At 39.5% G+C, this 18,770-nt stretch overlaps 1 protein-coding gene across 4 annotated transcripts in view; it reads left to right on the top strand.

Moving 5' to 3' along the window:
• Positions 1 to 15,844, top strand: part of NAP1L1 (nucleosome assembly protein 1 like 1) — a 43,796-nt gene extending 27,952 nt beyond the window's left edge. For all 4 annotated transcript variants that reach the window (XM_034403214.3, XM_034403213.3, XM_034403215.3 and 1 more), the window contains exons 9-15: positions 5,040 to 5,179; positions 9,244 to 9,389; positions 11,680 to 11,699; positions 12,809 to 12,931; positions 14,566 to 14,598; positions 14,736 to 14,786; positions 15,144 to 15,844. In XM_034403214.3, the coding sequence (XP_034259105.2) occupies positions 5,040 to 5,179; positions 9,244 to 9,389; positions 11,680 to 11,699; positions 12,809 to 12,931; positions 14,566 to 14,598; positions 14,736 to 14,786; positions 15,144 to 15,179 (549 nt within the window). In that variant the 3' untranslated portion in view covers positions 15,180 to 15,844. The remainder of the gene's footprint in view (positions 1 to 5,039; positions 5,180 to 9,243; positions 9,390 to 11,679; positions 11,700 to 12,808; positions 12,932 to 14,565; positions 14,599 to 14,735; positions 14,787 to 15,143) is intronic.
• The last annotated feature ends 2,926 nt before the right edge of the window (positions 15,845 to 18,770 follow it).

Raw genomic sequence — 18,770 nt, forward strand, 5'->3', positions numbered from 1 at the left:
GGCTCCTAAGTAAAAATATTAAAAAAAAAAAAAATACAGATATAAGCGAGAGAAGAAAAAATGGCAATGAAAAGAACCAGACAGGAATGAAAGAGAAACATGCCACACCATCTAAGAAAACACATTAATCCTTGCCAGCAAGATGTGGGTGAAGAACCAGGTCTTTACAGCCCTCCAAAACACTAGCAAGCTGGGGCCATTCGCATCTGGGGAGGGGGGACTCATTCCAAAGGGCAGGTGCTGTTATAGAGAATGTGTGTTTCTTGAGTCACAATAGATCATACACGACCTGTGTGACTTCATAGCAAAATTAAACACTGAAGATATGTGTAACAATTTATTATTATTATTTATTTATTTATTAAATTTGTATACCGCCCTACTCCCAAAGGACTCAGGGCGGTGAACAACCATAAAATAAAACATATAGATACAAAATTTAAAATAGAGATAAAACTAATTAAATAAATTTGGCTGAACCATTTTAACACCCCAATAAATTAAAACCAAATTTAAAATTTCCATTTAAAAAGAGGAAAAATTTGATACTTCATAACAGTAAAAACTTCTTTTGGACTAACACCTAAATTAAAATGTTAAGTAATCTGTCTCTAATGATCAGCCCATTAATTATGATTATCATTATATCAGTTTAAAGCAAAAGATTGTTTTTAACCAAGGTTCCCAAATTACTGAAACTTTTTAATCTTCAGCCCATAAGGATGCTTAAAAAGGAAAATTTTAAAGAATTTATTTATAAGTTCACTGCCTAGTTAAGCATATACAGTTAATTTATTTTGGTGAGAGTTCTATTGAAGTTATACCATAGGGAATTCTTCAGAGCAAGTTCTCTAAAAGGAAGAAATTATTGGCAAATAAAATACTAGTATTTCTTTTGAGGTAACACAGAGGGAAGAACTACCGTGTTTCCCCGAAAATAGGACATGTCCTGAAAATAAGGCCAAGCCTGATTTTTGGGGTGGGCGTAATTATATGCCTTCCCCCGAAAATAAGTCCTAGTGACGGGGTGGGCATGGCCAGCACATGAGACAGCCCTTCCTTTCCCTGGTCACCTCAGGGCTTCTCTGCCCCTTAATTGGATCAGCGAGCAGCTCAGGCCACCATTCACAGCTGATTTGCAGGTGCTGCTCAGGCCGCCACCAATTGCAACTGCAAAAGAAGCCGGAGGTCAAGCGACGCGCCCCACACGCCTCACACCCTCATTACCTAATAGTGACAGTCACAGCAGGCAGTTCTGTCCACGGAACAGCTGCCTCATGGGTGCCGCTCCGGCCAGCGCCTCCAGCAAGCATGGCTGTTTTTGCCATGGATTGCGGCCACTTCTGCAGCAGGAGGCCAAGCAATGCACCCCATGTGCCTCACGCCGGCCTTCCGAAGGGTACTGTAGCAGCAGCTATCCACAATTTTTTAACCCTTATTTCATCCCGACCGTACTGGGCCACGTGGGTCGGGGCGAAATAAGAGTTAAAAAATTGTGGATAGCTGCTGCTACAGTACCCTTCGGAAGGCAGGCTCGAGTCTCCTGCTGCAGAAGTGGCTGTGCCTGAGGAGCGCTTTTGGGAGAGAAAGAAAAGGGGAAGCAATCGCTTGCAAACTCCCGCCCCACTCCCACCTGTCTGCCGGGTGTCTCCCGGCAGCCTCAGAAGCCCAAAGCCTGCGCCCAGCTTCCTTTTCCACAGTGCCCAGCTCTTTATCGAGGGTGGCAGGTGGGGTGGAGGAGAAGCGAGATGCATAGAGTGAGACAGGGCTTGCTCCTCTTGCAGTCTTGTCTCCCCCTCTTGCCGACCGTGGCAGGGCTTCCTGCCCCTGCCCAAATTGGATGCAATTTGGGGGTGGCAGATGGGGAGGGATGGAGCCGGGGAGACACGAGACGCGTGTCTTACCAGCCTTGCAGCTCTGTCGTGTGTCTCGTTCTTGTCTGCAGGCAAACCCGTTGTAGGGTAAAATCAAACTTCTCGTGAGTTTGAGAAGTTTGATTGAACTTGTGAGGGTTTTTTTTACCCTACAACATGTTTGCCTGCAGACAATGGTGAAACATGCGACAGAGCTGTAAGCCAGGTAAGACACGCGTCTCGTGTCTCCCCGGCCACACCCCTCCCCACCTGCCACCCCCAAATTGCATCCAATTTGGGCAGTGGCAGGAAGCCCTGCCATGCCCGGTGAGAGGAGAAGAAGAGATGGCAAGAGGAACCCCGTCATGCTCCATGCCTCTGGCTTCTCCCCTGCCCTACCTGCCACCCCTCTCGACAAAGAGATGGCGGGGAAGGGCAGCAGCCAGGCTGCTGTTACAGTACCATTGGGGCACGTGGAGCTGTCTTACCTGCCTTGCAGCTTTGTTGCGTGTCTCGCCGTTGTCTGCAGGCAAACACGTTATAGGGTAAAAAAAAAAACTCGCAAGTTCAATCAAACTTCTTGAACTCGCGAGAAGTTTGGTTTTACCCTACAATGTAAGACGCGTATCTCGTGTCTCCCTGGTCCCTGGCGAGGGGGAGATAAGAGACGGCAAGAGGAGTGAGACATATCTTGCTCCACGTGTCTTGCTTCTCCCCCGCCCCACATGCCACCCCCCTTGATAAAGAGCCGGGTGCTGTGGAAAAGGGAGCTGGGTCGGCACAGGCTTTGGGTGTCTGGGGCTGCCGGGGATCTCCTGGCAGAGAGGCGGGAGTGGGGCGGGAGTTTGCAGGCAAGAGATGGATGGATGGATGGATGAGAGGTGGGCGAATGCCAAGAATGCTGGGGATATTCCCACCTTTGGTTGCCCCTGCGAACAGCTGATGTGCGGCTGTGTTGCGCTGCCACAGCAGCGCAACACAGCAGCAGCCATGAGGTGGCCACGCTCGCCGCCTTCTGCACCTCCAAAATAATAAGACCACCACCACCCCCGATAAAAAGGCCAAGCCCTTATTTCGGGGTTCAAAAAATATAAGATAGGGTCTTATTTTCGGGGAAACACGATAGTTTTTTAATAGATACAGAATTCATATTCAGCCATAATTGTCGGCCTGTTGTGGCGTTTGGGGAAATGGAGAGGAAGATAATAATAATAATAATAATAATAATAATAATAATAATAATAATAATAATAATAATAATAATAATAATAATAATTCTATACCGCCCTCCTCCCGAAGAACTCAGGGCGGTGTACAGCCAATTTAAAAGCACAAGACACAACAATGATTAAAAATTAAAATAATTAAATAGATTTGGCTGGTTTAAAACCCCCCAAAAAATTTAAAATACCCCAATTTAAAATTATTATATTGATAGCCTGGCCTGGCGGAACAACAGGGTCTTCAGTGCGCAGCGAAACACCCAGAGGTCGGAGATCTTATGTATTTCCGGGGGCAGTTCATTCCACAGGGCTGGGGCTCCCACAGAGAAGGCCCTCCCCCTGGGTGTCACCAGCCGACATAACTTGGCTGATGGCACCCTGAGGAGACCCCCTCTGTGGGAGCGAACTGGCTGGTGGGAGGCTATTGGTGGCAGAAGACGGTCTCGGAGGTACCCGGGTCCTGTGCCATGGAGCGCTTTAAAGGTGATGACCAACACCTTGAATCACACCCGGAAGACCACTGGGAGCCAGTGCAGCTTGCGCAGGAGGGGTGTCACGCGGGCACAACGAGTTGCACTCATAACCACCCGCGCGGCCGCGTTCTGGACCAGTTGGAGCCTCCGAGTGCTCTTCAAGGGGAGCCCCATGTAGAGAGCATTACAATAGTCCAGCCGGGAGGTGACGAGGGCGTGAGTGACTGTGCGCAAGGCGTCTCGGTCCAGAAAGGGCTGCAACTGGCGGATCAGGCGAACCTGATAAAAGGCCCCCCTGGCCACAGCCGTCATATGTTCTTCTAAAGACAGCCGTGCATCCAGGACATCCAGGAGATTGCGAGCCCTCTCTGGGGGGGGCAAAGATTCGCCCCCAATAGTCAATGATGGTATCAGCTGACTATATCGGGACGCCGGCAGCCACAGTCTTGGACGGGTTGAGTCTGAGCCTGTTCCTCCCCATCCAGACCCGCACGGCCTCCAGGCAGCGAGACATCACATCAAGGGCATCGTTGGGGTGGTCTGGGGTGGAGATGTACAGCTGAGTATCATCAGCGTACAGATGACACTTCACCCCAAAACCACGGATGATCTCACCCAGCGGCTTCACATAAATGTTGAACAGAAGGAGCGAGAGGACCGACCCTTGTGGCACTCCCCATGTGAGACGCCTCGAGGTCGACCTCTGCCCCCCTGCCAACACAAACTGCGAGCAGTCGGAGAGGAAGGAGGAGAACCACTGCAAAACGGTGCCCCCTATTCCTAACCCTCTCAACCGCTGCAGCATGATACCATGGTCGATGGTATCAAAAGCCGCTGAGAGATCTAATAGGACTAGGACAGAGGAGCAACCCCTGTCCCGAGCCCTCCAGAGATCATCCACCAACGCGACCAATGCCATTTCTGTGCTGTGCCCCTGCCTGAAGCCCGATTGGTACGGGTCTAGATAGATAGCTTCATCCAGGTGCCCGGGCAGTTGTCGTGCCACCACACTCTCAACAACCTTCGCCACAAAACGAAGGTTGGAGACCGGACAGTAGTTGGCTAATTCAGCCAGGTCCAGGGAAGGCTTCTTGAGGAGGGGCCTCACCACCGCCTCTTTCAAGGTGGTGGGAAAGGCACTTTCACTCAGAGAAGCACTTATAATCCCCTGGAGCCAGCCTTGTGTAACCTCCCGGGAGGCCAGTACCAACCAGGAGGGACACGGGTCCAAAGATGGACTTTGTGTTTCTTGAAGAAGTGCAGAGTATTGTACAAAATAATATAAAAGTTGTCAGCCTCCCTTAATTTATGGCTCTTGGTTATATTTGCTTGGTTTGATTGAAATTACAGTTCAACAGCATTAAGAACTGATAACTTCAAAGGCTTAGAATTATTGATCCCTTAGATAAAAGAGTAAAATTAATAGAGAATGTAACAGCTTTGTGGTTCAGATTATAATTATACTTATTCTGACTTGTACTTTTTCAAAGACTTTTACTTTAGAATTCCACTTTGAACCTAATGAATTTTTCACAAATGAAGTAGTAACAAAAACATACAGAATGAGGTCAGAACCCGATGATTCTGATCCTTTCTCCTTCGATGGACCAGAAATTATGGGCTGCACAGGGTAAGTGTAATTTTGTATAATAAGTGGTCAAGAATTAAGATATATAGCTTCATTTTTAAATAAATACAGGTAGTTCTTGGGTCATTCATTCAGTGACTTCAAAATTGTAATGGGGCTGAACAGTTTTTTGTAATTCCAGTCATTGCAGTGTCCATAGTCACTTGATTGTGATCTGGGTTCTTAGTGCCTTAGTGCTGTTAATGACATTGAGCTGAGGTTATGTGATTGTGATTTCCAACATTCCCAGCTGGGTTTCCACAGAGTCAGTGGGGAAGCCACTAGGAAGTTGCGTCCTCACTTAGCGATGGCAGCCAGGCCTGCCAGAACTGCCTTCACTGACATAGCATGTGACATTATGCTTTATGACCACCAGCTTAAAACTTAAAACCCAATTGCTGTCATGTCAAGGGCTATTGTAAATTTATTATATAGAGAGGTAGTTCCCATTTACCAATTGCCTCATTCAATGATCGTTTAAAGGTACATTTGTGCTGTTTCTCAGTCATGTAATCGCCATTACATTCAGTACACATTGTACTGTGTCTGACTTACTGTTTTTCTTCCCCCTCATCTTTGCAGATGATTGGAGAGGAAGGAATTACAAGAAAGTAAGCAGACACACAATAGGGAATACACAATGAAAACAATGTGCTGGCAGTCAGAAGCTCACTGCACAACCAACTCAGTGTATTCCCCGTTGTGTGCTTGCTTACTCTCTTGCATTACCTTCTTTCCCTATCTCTCTGCTTTGCATGGGTAATGAGAACAACGAGAAGAAAAATTAAAATGTATGATGTAGAAATTAATTTACCATTGTTTCTATTGATCACCCATTAACTGTTATCTTAGCCAGAAACCATGTGAGTGTTCAAAGGATATAAGCTAAACTCAAAGATCAAAGGTTGCAATTTTATATACAGGTAGTCCTCAATTTATGACTGGTTGCTTAATGACTGTTGATCACAATTTATGTTTTTTGCCAGAAACATGAGTTAACCTCCAGTTTCCAGGAAAAATGCCCATTGGGCGTACTTAATGACCATAACATTCACTTAATTACCACAATATTTTTTAATGACCGTGGCATTTGCTTAAGAACACCCCCCCTCCCCCCCAAAAAAGGTAAAAGCTGTCATGGTTACATGATGATCCGTTTAACCACTGGCATAACTTACCATCTTAGTTCTCGATTCAGTTACAATTGTAAGTCAAGGACTACCCTTAGAAACAAGGTAATAGAACAAGAAGCTGGATAACAAACAAGCAAAAAGAGAAAACAGCACACTAAACAAATACACTGCTCAAAAAAATAAAGGAAACACAAAAATAAGACATCCTAGATCTGAATGAATGAAATATTCTTAGTAAATACTGTGTTCATTACATAGTTGAATGTGCTGACAACAAAATCACACAAAAATTATCAATGGAAATCAAATTTATCAACCCATGGAGGTCTGGATGTGGAGTTACACTCAAAATTAAAGTGGAAAAAAACACTACAGGCTGATCCAACTTTGATGTAATGTCTGTAAAACAAGTCAAAATGAGGCTCAGTAGTGTGTGTGGCCTCCACATGCCTGTATGACTTCCCTACAATGCCTGGGCATGCTCCTGATGAGGTGGCGGATGGTCTCCTGAGGGATCTCCTCCCACACCTGGACTAAAGCATCCCCCAACTCCTGGACAGTCTGTGGTGCAACGTGGCGTTGGTGGATGGAGCGAGACGTGATGTCCCAGATGTGCTCAATTGGATTCAGGTCTGGGGAATGGGCAGGCCAGTCCATAGCATCAATGCCTTCATCTTGCAGGAACTGCTGACACACTCCAGCCACATGAGGTCTAGCGTTGTCGTGCATTAGGAGGAACCAGGGCCAACCGCACCAGCATATGGTCTCACAAGGGGTCTGAGGATCTCATCTCGGTACCTAATGGCAATCAGGCTACCTCTGGCGAGCACATGGAGGGCTGTGCGGCCCCACAAAGAAATGCCATCCCACACCATTACTGACCCACTGCCAAACCGGTCACGCTGGAGGATGTTGCAGGCAGCAGAACATTTTCCACAGCGTCTCCAGACCCTGTCACGTCTGTCACATGTGCTCAGTGTGAACCTGCTTTCATCTCTGAAGAGCACAGGGCGCCAGTGGCGAAGTTGCCAATCTTGGTGTTCTCTGGCAAATGCCAAACGTTCTGCACGGTGTTGGGCTGTAAGCACAACCCCCACCTGTGGACCTCGGGCCCTCATACCACCCTCCTGGAGTCTGTTTCTGACAGTTTGAGCAGCCACATGCACATTTGTGGCCCGCTGGAGGCATTTTGCAGGGCTCTGATAGTGTTCCACCTGTCCCTCCTTGCACAAAGGCGGAGGTAGCGGTCCTGATGCTGGGTTGTCGCCCTCCTACGGCCTCCTCCACGTCTCCTGATGTACTGGCCTGTCTCCTGGTAGCACCTCCATGCTCTGGACACTACGCTGACAGACACAGCAAACCTTCTTGCCACAGCTCGCATTGATGTGCCATCCTGGATGAGCTGCACTACCTGAGCCACTTGTGTGGGTTGTAGACTCCGTCTCATGCTATCACTAGAGTGACAGCACCGCCAGCATTCAAAAGTGACCAAACCATCAGCCAGAAAGCATAGGAACTGAGAAGTGGTCTGTGGTCACCACCTGCAGAACCACTTCTTTATTGGGGATGTCTTGCTAACTGCCTATGCTTTCCACCTGTTGTTTATTCCATTTGCACAACAGCATGTGAAATTGATTGTCAATCAGTGTTGCTACCTAAGTGGACAGTTTGATTTCACAGAAGTGTGATTGACTTGGAGTTACATTGTGTTGTTTAAGTGTTCCCTTTATTTTTTTGAGCAGTGTACATCTGACAGCAAGATAAGCCAGTGTATCAAATGCAAAGCTGTAAGCAGCGCTAAAAGGATGTCTGCTAAAAGAGCACCAGAATCATCTGAAATTGAAGCAGGCTTTGCTTCATAAAAGATAAATTTGAAGCGAGCAAATAATACCTACATCAACAAATGGATTATAACTAAAGTTTCTAAGACCAGGAGATTTCAACCATTAAAAGTAGAAATCATAGTTTAAAGTGAAGTGTAATTCTTATATGACAACCATCCAAAAGTATATATTTTAATGTTATAAAATAAATGTACAGATGTCAGCTTTTTGCTGTAAAGAAAGTAAACATATTCTGTGCCTAGCACTCCTAGTGTTGGAAATAACGTTAACAAATAGGACGCTTACATTTTCTGTATTATAACCTTGCACATTGAATTCTTACATAATGCAATTCACATGCCCAGATTCCGAAACATGCTTTCAGGTTACTGTGAATCTAGAACATTTTGCTTTATTTTTTTCCTAGCACTTGAATTAGCTGAAATTTATAAAAATAATGGGAGATGTTTTCTCATAGGATCTGTTCTGACTTCATTATCATGATTGTTTATTCCCTGATGAGTGCCTAGGCTAACCTTTCCTAACCTAGCTTACTACTAGGTATGCTAGACTAAAGTGTTCATATTTCATTGTGCTGCATTGGGGGTCGGTGGATAGAGTTTAGTGCAATATATCTAAGGCAACCATTTAAATTGTCTTAGATGCTGAATTTTCCAGCACCACTTGCCAGATTACCTGAATGCCATAGTTTCATTGGGATTCAAATATCTGTTTTGGACTGGGATGGTAGTTTTTTCATTTTGCAGTAATAAGTGGAAAATGTATAGAGGAACTATTATCTGTGCTTTCATCTTAATTTTATAGCAGATTGAATACATTGCAGAATTCTGAATTGTTTAGTATGTATGTAAAATTTTCAAAGGGAGAAAACCCATTTATGTTGTGGTCAGAAAAAGTAATATGTACTACAGTATATTATTCATTCCTTAGAATTACGTTCTGAGAAATCTAAATTATCTTTGTTGTTCATACAGTTGAATTACTAATGTATTCAGGATCCAGTTTGGTTGTGTGATTCTATGTGCCAGATCTGTAGTAGTTAAACTGAATATGTAGGTATGTGCTTGATTTCATAACAGTTTTCCCATAGGTGCCAAATAGATTGGAAAAAGGGGAAGAACGTTACTTTGAAAACTATAAAGAAGAAACAAAAGCACAAGGGCCGTGGAACAGTTAGAACAGTGACAAAAACTGTTTCCAACGATTCCTTCTTCAACTTTTTCAGTCCTCCAGAAGGTAAATTTAACTTTATTTACATTATATACACTGTGTGCACAATTATTAGGCAAGTTGTATTTTCGAGGATTAATTTTATTATTGAACAACGACAGTGCTGTTAGTCAATCCAAAATGTTAATAACCTCAAATCTGAATATTTGAGAAAGTAAAAGTGAGGTTTTGGCTTTCTTAGGAGAATATCTATGTGTGCACAATTATTGGGCAACTATTAGTGTGCAGAATTATTATGCAACTAAATGAAAAATGAAAATTTGCCCATCTCACTCGTTTATTTGCATGTTAAAGTGAGAATAATAAATAACTCAAAATGTACAAATAAACATTTCAGACATTTCAAGCAAAAAAAAAATCAGTAACCAACATAGCCACCCTTATTTTCAATAACAGTCATAAGCCTTCCATTCATGGAATCTGTCAATTTCTTGATATGTTGACGATCAACTTTTTGTGCAGCAGCAACCACAGCCTCCCAAACATTGTTCAGAGGTGTACTGTTTTCCTTCACCATAAATCTCCTGTTTAAGAAGGGCCCACAAGTTCTCAATAGGGTTTAGGTCAGATGAGGAAGGGCACCATGTCATTATTCTTTCATCTTTAAGGCCTTTACTGGCTAGCCACAAGGTGGAATACCTTGATGCAAGCGATGTAGCATTGTCCTGCGTAAAAATCATGGTCTTCTTGAAAGATGCAGACTTTTCCTGTATCACTGCTTGAAGAAAGTGTCTTCTAAAAATTGGCAGTAGATTTGGGAGTTGATTTTGAGTCCATCTTCAACCTGAAAAGGGTTAGCTCATCTTTAATAATAGCAGCCCATACCAGTACCCCACCTCCACCTTGCTGGTGTCTTAAGTCAAAGTGGAGCTCTGTGCCCTTTACTGATCCAGCCATGGGCCCATCCGTCTGGTCCGTCAAGAGTCACTCGCATCTCATCAGTCTATAAAACCTTTGAAAAATCTGTCTTCAGATATTTCTTGGCCCAGTCTTGCCATTTCAACTTAAGTGTCTTGTTCAGTGGTGGTCGGGTTTCAGCCTTCCTTACCTTGGCCATGTCTCTGAGTACTGAACATCTGGGCACTCCAGGTAGGTTGCAGTTCTGGAATATGTCAGCACTGGAGGATAATGGGTTCCTGGTAGCTTCATGTTTGATTCTTCTCAAATATTTGGTAGTTAATGTGCGGAATTTTTTTTCTCAATATGTTTCTTGCGACTCTGTTGACTATTTGCAACAAACATTTGGTGGTTCTATGATCATGCCCCAATATCTTAGCAATTTCAAGAGTGCTGCATCCCTCTGAAAGACTTTTTACAATTTTTGACTTTTCAGAGTCAGTTAAATCTCTTTTTGGCCCATTTTGCCTGAGTAAAAGAAGCTGCCTAATAATTATGCACATGTTGATATAAGGTGTTTATTTCCTTAGGCCACACCTTCCCTCATTACACAAATACACCTGATATGCTTATATCTACTAAGCATTCAAGTTTATACAGCTTGGAAGTGGAAAATATGCATAAAATGATGATATGGTCAAAATACTCACTTGCCTAATAATTGTGCACACAATGTATATATAAAAGGAACATAGATTAAAATTTATGACATTAGTCATAAATTTATGACATTAGTCATAAATGAAAAAACCCTGAACTATTGAAGTAGCATCCAGTTAAACAATAAAAATACTGTATAGTAAATCAAGAATGTTTTGATGGTTGGTTTTGACACTTGAAAGGCTTCTAGAAATAAGTATCTCATAGCCTGCAGCACCATATTTGAGAAGCCTTTGACTTAAACCATCCTGAAAGCAAACATCATGGAACAAACCTTAAAGGATAACTGAAAAGGTGGAACTGCTTATGTGGGAAGCAAGATTTCAAGCATTTCGTTCCAAACCATTTAAAGATTTTCCAAATGATCATAAGAACCTACTTACAGAAACTTATTGAAAGTCAGCATATCATGGAAGTGATATCCCCATGAAATGGAGACATTTGAGAGCAAAGCTTAAAGATTTTTAAATTTTTAAATCAAAAAACTTGATTTTTAAATAGGAGTGCAGTCCATTTAGACTGCTCTGTATTCTAATACCCATCAATTAGCAGTGCCTCTGTTTTGTCTTTCATTAGCCGATTAGCTTACATTATATATTATATAATGGCATTTGAACAAAGGTTTGGGACATCTTTTATATTGTTACATGGAAACAAAAGGTGGGAGCTTCGGGTAGTTACTGCAGTTAAATAATGTAGCTTTCTTAAATATATAATGTTACATCTTTTTTCATTTCAGTTCCTGAAAGTGGGGACTTGGTAAGTTTCACAGTGATTTTCTTTATGAATGAAAACATAACTTTTAAAATTTTTAGTTGTAATAAATGTATCCATTTGCTAATATGTACATATACATACATGCACACCAATAATACAACAATATTAAATGATCACAAGTTCCTAAAAACAGATTCGATTGTTCATGTGAAGGATCCAGGCAGTAAATGTATTACTTGCTATTTATGTAAGTACATGTGGACAGCATTTCCCATACTGTATGTATGAAAGGAGCTAGTGCAGACATCATATTATCCACTTAAGAGTTTAAACTTATAAATATATGTGTGAGAGAGTCCAAAAGATAATGTAAAAGTATCTTAAGGAAAAAGCATTGTAACCATACAATCATAAAGTCATATTGCAGGGTTTTGGGGGGTTTTTTTTTAGTAAGAATTTATTTATATCTTAACAACTGATGTTCTGCTAAGGAGACCTGATTGAAATCAGCTACAACCAAGTGCTCTCTGCGGTGGCTTTAATGCTCTGAAATTTTCCTTTCATTTATATAAGGTTTTCACCCATTCTAAACATTTTTATATACTTGATATAAAAGTTTATATAATTTGAAAACTTAAAAAACTTATAACTCGTATTTCTCTTTTGCTATAAACTTCATGTTAGATTAGCATTTCTAAAGATTTGACTAATGTTTTATTGTTATTTATTAATTAATATAAGTTTTAATTCACTTTTGTAGACTACTGCAAATTAACTGCCAGGAGAATCCAGAATCAAATGTGATAATAAATATTTTGTTAATTTAAAAATTCAATATTTCTTTATAGGCCAATAAATGATTTTTTGTAAAAAAAAAAAAATGTTTTAATTATACAGTGAAGTGTATAGACCAGTATTTTTCAACCTTTGTAACTTTTAAGAAGTATGAAATTAAATTCCCAGAAGTCTTTGACCAGAATTCTCACTCCAGTTGGGGAATTCTGGGAGTTGCAATCGACACACCTTAAAGTTGACGAGATTGAGAAGGGTAATAGAAAATGCTGTTGACACTAAAAAAGTTGAATGAAATTGTGTATTTGCATTTAGTAAATGCAGCTAATGGCATTATATTTATTAATTTATGTATGCAGGATGATGATGCTGAAGCAATTCTTGCAGCTGATTTTGAAATTGGCCATTTTCTACGGGAGCGCATAGTTCCACGATCAGTATTGTATTTTACAGGAGAAGCCATTGAAGATGATGATGACGATGTAAGTTGTGTTTTAATTTCAGTTACATCAAAACTATTATAATATTAAATTGATTTAAAGCTAGATTGGCCTGTAAGTAAATATGCATACATATATATTCACCATACTATTCCCTTTTAAGCTGAACACTGATATGCAGAACATAGCAAAGAAATAGAAGCAAATGAAATTAAGGGCCGGATAATAGGAGAATTTAGTGACAAAATTGCAACTATATGCATTTGAATTAAAGTAAAAATATTTCCGAAGATCAACGTTAGATATTCATTATTTCGCCTCTGAGTTTTGTTGGGCTCAGTACGCTGCCAAGTATTGTGATGATAAGCCTCAAAACTTTGAAATTGCAGTTACTCCATTAGAGTAGGAGGAAACCATTTTGAAGAACCATAGAAACTAAAGAGCTCCAAATTTAAATTAATTTTATTCAATAATTCAAAACTACACCTTGCAACAGGATGAAACATGCTTCCCATTTCAATACAGAATATGGCACACCTTGAAGTACACTAAACATTCCTGATACTTGTATTCTGTTATAGAGTTTAATAGTGATTTGGGGGGATCAAAGGTGCTTAAGTATCATTAATCACTTACAAATATGGAAACCAAATAAATCACTTGAAAATTAACAATGGAATAATTTTGAGAGAGGCTTCAGAAAGATATTGACATATCTAAGCTCCATAAGGTAGATAACTCAGGGCTTTTGCCTTGTATATCTTGTTGCTGGTAATCATTTATTGCCATTTTGTCTTGTGAAGCACAGCATGGCTTCTCTTTTTATAAATTCAAACTCTTGGTTGATTTAGACCTCACGTCTGAAGCAAACCATAGTGCAGAAGTTTGTTCCATTTGTGAAATGCTTAGGTTTTGATCTGATGTACACTATATGACAATATAAAAAAGGATTTTGAATGACTAGTGCCTTTTCCTGAGAGGATTTAAAATTGTTCTATGACAGATACCAAGCCTATTAGCATGAAGATAAACTTTAACCAGCCATTAAAAAAGAACTGTCGACAGACTTCTACTATAACAAGCAGCAATTCTAATTGAAGAATCACAGTGGAGAAACATTTGGAGCAAACAGAGTTCTTAGAGAACATTGTGCTGTCTTAGGGCTATGCTCTGTTTAACAATTATGGTGGCACTTTTGCTTCAAAAGCTTTAAAGGCCATTAGAAATTTCCTCAGAATAACAATATCCCTCGGAGTGACAGATATGCTAATCTTGCTTATGTGGAAAATAGGACATTTCATTGGTTTTAACTTGAATTGTGTATTTGAACTTTTTATTTTCAAGGCTTTAAATCTACTTAAAAATCATGATGCAAAACAATCCTACATGAATTTACTTTGAAGTAAGTCCTGCCTTCACTTAAGACTACTGAGGGAACCTGCTGCTTTTTAGATATTGCTCAATTTCAGCTTGCAGCAGGCCCATTAGCGTGACTAGAAATGAATTCTGAGAACTATAACTCATCATCATTAGTAAGTGTGTAAGTTCTCAACTTTGATTTTAAAGTTAGCTGCTCAATAAGCTCACAGAAGGATAACACATTAGTTGGAGGGTTTTTTGGAATCTAAATGTTGTGGTCGTCTTGGAGCTTATGCATTTCTTTTTTCACTTTCTAGTATGATGAAGAAGGTGAGGAAGCTAATGATGAGGTAGGCTTTATTGTGGATTTCATAAACATTAATAAATCAATTGATTTTAGCAACTTAAAGTTATAGAAAAAAGTAACGGGAATTTTAGTCTTGCTGTACATGGCCAAATATACTTATATACTATACATTTATTTTAGGAAGGGGAGGAAGAAGCAGATGAAGAAAATGATCCAGATTATGACCCAAAGGTATGTGATCAGTTCATACCTTACTGAGTAATATTGAGTAATGAGCCATAGTGGCGCAATGGTTAGAATGCAGTACTGCAGGCTACTTCTGCTGACTGCGGGCTGCCTGCAGTTTGGCAGTTCGATTTTGGTTGGCTCGAGGTTAACTCAGCCTTCCATCCTTCCGAGCTCAGTAAAATGACCCAGATTGCTGGGGGCAATATGCTGACTCTGTAAACTGCTTAGAGAGGGCTGTAAAGTATTGTGAAGTGGTGTACAAGTCTAAGTGCTATTGCTCATTACATTTAGAATTATTGCCTGTAAATTCCTGTAGCAGACCTGTTTGAACACTGATGTATCCTTTCCTTTCTTCAACAGAAGGATCAAAACCCAGCAGAATGCAAGCAGCAGTGAAACAGTGTGTATGTGGCCTTGAGGATTATCTGCACTGTAATAGCCTAAATACAACTATTAGTTACTTACAGCCTTATGTTTTGTATCTTGGTAGAATTAAGTAAATATTTTGTTAAAACAAACTGACAGAACCGGTTTAAAATGTAGGTTCCTTGTACCTAGCATTTTAATAGTACTTTTCTGCCAATATGTAGAATGCAGTAAATCCTAAAGCATGAATTGTTAATTCATTGCTATATATAGTTTGGTTCTAGTGAAGTCTGTTGTCATGTAGCTATTAGACTGCAGCTGTGAAGATACCAGAACTCTTGACGGAGACCACTATTTGTTTAGAAAAAATCCTTTCCCAGAGAACCAACCAAAGTATTTTTTGGCCCAGTAGTTTAAATGGGTTTAAGTCTGCTTGCACTGGCTGTGCCTTCATTACTTTGTCATAGAAATAGCAGTGACTTGTACTAATTAGGAAATGACATACGTTTTCAAATTTCATAACTTCCATATAAACTGTTAATTTCCATCAAGACCACATTGAATGTTCATAATTGTCTGCTTGTTTATGCTCTAGGTTTTTGTATTTTGTGATGGTGACCTACAGAAAATCTCTAGAAACATCATATTAAGGTTGTTTATCACTGGGATGTGAATAAACCTAGTATTTTCAGAAACTAGTTGTACTTGTGTATACATTTTAAAATCTTATAAGCAACCAAAGTTGTGGGAAACATTTACTGTTGGAAACAATCCTTACATATAGATACAAAACACTGCAATGTGTCAAATGCTGTATTTCTGCATGAATTCATTTCAGTAGGCCTTGCATTTTGCATAAATGTGTTTTGACAATATTGTAGCTTGATTCAGTCACTTGGCACCTATGCCTCCTCGCAACAAGGGTGAAGAATTCCCTCAACCATTCTTATAACTGCTCGCAGCTATATGTTGCCTTAGGCTATTAAAAATTAGTCTACCAATAAATCATCTTACAGCTCAAACTTTAAAACTGCTTTCTGATTATATCTAAGAGTGTCAAACTACTACTGTCAGTTTCCAATCAATATTGTCATGTTAGCTGGAAAATCTAATAATGCAACACATTAACATAAGACATTAACATAATTCTTGAGCGATGCCTAGAAGCAACTTGATTTCTTAAGATAATTTGTTCTCTTTTAGATCTTCTAATTTTACTGACTTTTTAAAAATGTGTTATTATTGTCTTGTTTGTGAAACAAATGATAACCATTTTCTTCCTAAAAAGAATGATCTGTACTTAGCTTTTGACGTAAATAATAAGAACTAATCTTTAGTCGAACCACATTTCTAATAAATCCCAATCAGCACTCAAAAGACAGAATTGAAGAAAGGCAGAATTTGGAATAATTTGTAAAAATTGATGGTACTGTACTGTAGAATGACCCAATTACAGAAAAAAACAATGATTATGTTTCCTAGCAATTACTTTCTTATCTATAGGAACCTGTGGTTTACATTGCTGAAATTCATGGCATTCAGTTAAAAAATAATAAAATACGCATGAAGCTCCTGGCTGCAGAAAAGTTAGCTGCCCAGCATAGTTGTCTTGAATGTAAACAGATTTGGAGAGGACCTTTGTTTCTGGAGAAGCATTGGATAGATAAGTCGTTTCTCATAAAATAATACCTGGTTAGTTATTAAAACACACTGTAATTTCATAATCTATCCAAACTGATAAAAAAAATTAGTTTTTATTTCTCTGATGATCTGTATAGCCCAAATTTAACTTATAACTGGTTGGGAGATTGTTATTAATGAAAGTAAGTCTTAATAACAATGGCAACATTGTAACAATAAAAACATGACTTTCGGGGCAACAGTGTTGAAACAATGTACAGTAAATCAGAGTTTCCATGTCAAAACACTATACTGTAGTTCCTAGTAATTATGACTTGCCTTTCTTGTTGATTTTGTTACCTTCTGGGATTTTTTGTTTTCCGTTTCCTAGGATCTGGGTCTGTTATTGGTATCCTACCCAAGTACTGATCATCCAGTTATGTGGCATTTTAGTGAATGCTCTGGAAGTTTTAAAATCCCATTTTGTACTTGAAATCCCATTGATAGAAATCATCTAAAAACTGTTAGCATGGCTTGTGAAAGAAATTATAGAAACCATAAACCTTAAAAATGATCCAGGTTCAGATAATGGAATCATAGGATGAGATATGTTTTATTAATACAACTGTGGAACACTTAAGATTATTGAGGAAACGTGCATGTGAGGAATAATTAAAAAATTAGCAAACTTTTTTTTATCTTTGGCAATAAACTTGAAAATGCTTGTTTGTGCTAGATGAAATGTGCTCTGGGCTAAAAGGCAGGTGCCCTACAGTGGAGCTTTAAGTTTTCTAAGTATGATAACTCTGTTCAGCAGTTCAGAAATCAGAATAATCAAATCATTGCACATTCAAGGGAATAGAAGAGTGACCAATCTTGTGTTTTTCTGTAAATTCAAGCTTTCCACTCTCAGTTACCAATGTAAGTAATAACAACATTGCCCAATTACAATCTCAGAATCTGACAAAACACTTGGAGCTGTTATATTTGCATCAGAAGATCTAGGTGTCATTGATCAAAGAGAAGCTGAAAAAAGATAGGATATTTCAGTGAGGCAGTGATCTGAAACAGCCTTCAAATCAACTATGAAATACAGAAAAGAGAGAAAAGCTTTGAATAGCTGTCACAGTCATCAAATTAAAATATTGTTCGAAATCTGAGGAACTTTAAGCAATTCATTCAAGGGGCGCAAAGAATATTTTTGAGTCAGACTATTTTTGCAAAGAAGAGTAGTAAATAGAAATTCTGACAGCAATAATGGGAACACTTTGGAACCTATAATAATGCCTGGAAGCTATTATTTCTGCCGAGGTGTTACAGAGTACTGATAAGAATTTTGCACTTCTGTATTCATTTTTTAAAATATGCATAAACTCTTAGATTCATAGAAATGTCATTTAACTTTGAACCATGTCCCAAAGGCATAGATTGAAATACAAAAACAAACTTTTGCGTACAATAGTATACAAGTGGTTCCAAGATGCCAAATCTGAGATATAACTCCAGGCCTACTTGTGGAAAAAAAAATAAATCACTTTTCAGTTAGTTTTTATGCCCTTTGGTTATCATGCAATATTTCAAATATTTTTAAATAGCTTGAAATGCCATATTTGAATGGCTTGAATTACAATTTTGTCTTGTGGGAGTATGAAGAAGAAAAATGACTCTAAAGTTCCATTTAAGATTGACTAGAATATTGATAGTTTTCTTAAATAGTTATGTGTCACTTCAAGGAAAAACTAAGAAATTTTTATGAAATTGCATGGTTTAATTGCACGATTTAAAAAAAAAAACTGGGTTAGTGGCAAACAGTTCAAGAGACAGTACATCTCACTAAGCAAATCAGAAATGTGCGTACAGTTAAGCTTGACAGTAGGAGGCGTACTTGTGCTACAGTGTCTTGATATCAAATTATCTATGCTGTGTATGATACCATCGAGTCGAAGAAGTAAAATTAATACTGTTCCATGTGTATTAGTCAAAACTATTAATGATCTTACA

This window comes from Pantherophis guttatus, chromosome 7, assembly GCF_059756535.1.
Source record: "Pantherophis guttatus breed Tessera chromosome 7, ASM5975653v1, whole genome shotgun sequence".
NCBI classification, from domain to species: domain Eukaryota; kingdom Metazoa; phylum Chordata; class Lepidosauria; order Squamata; family Colubridae; genus Pantherophis; species Pantherophis guttatus.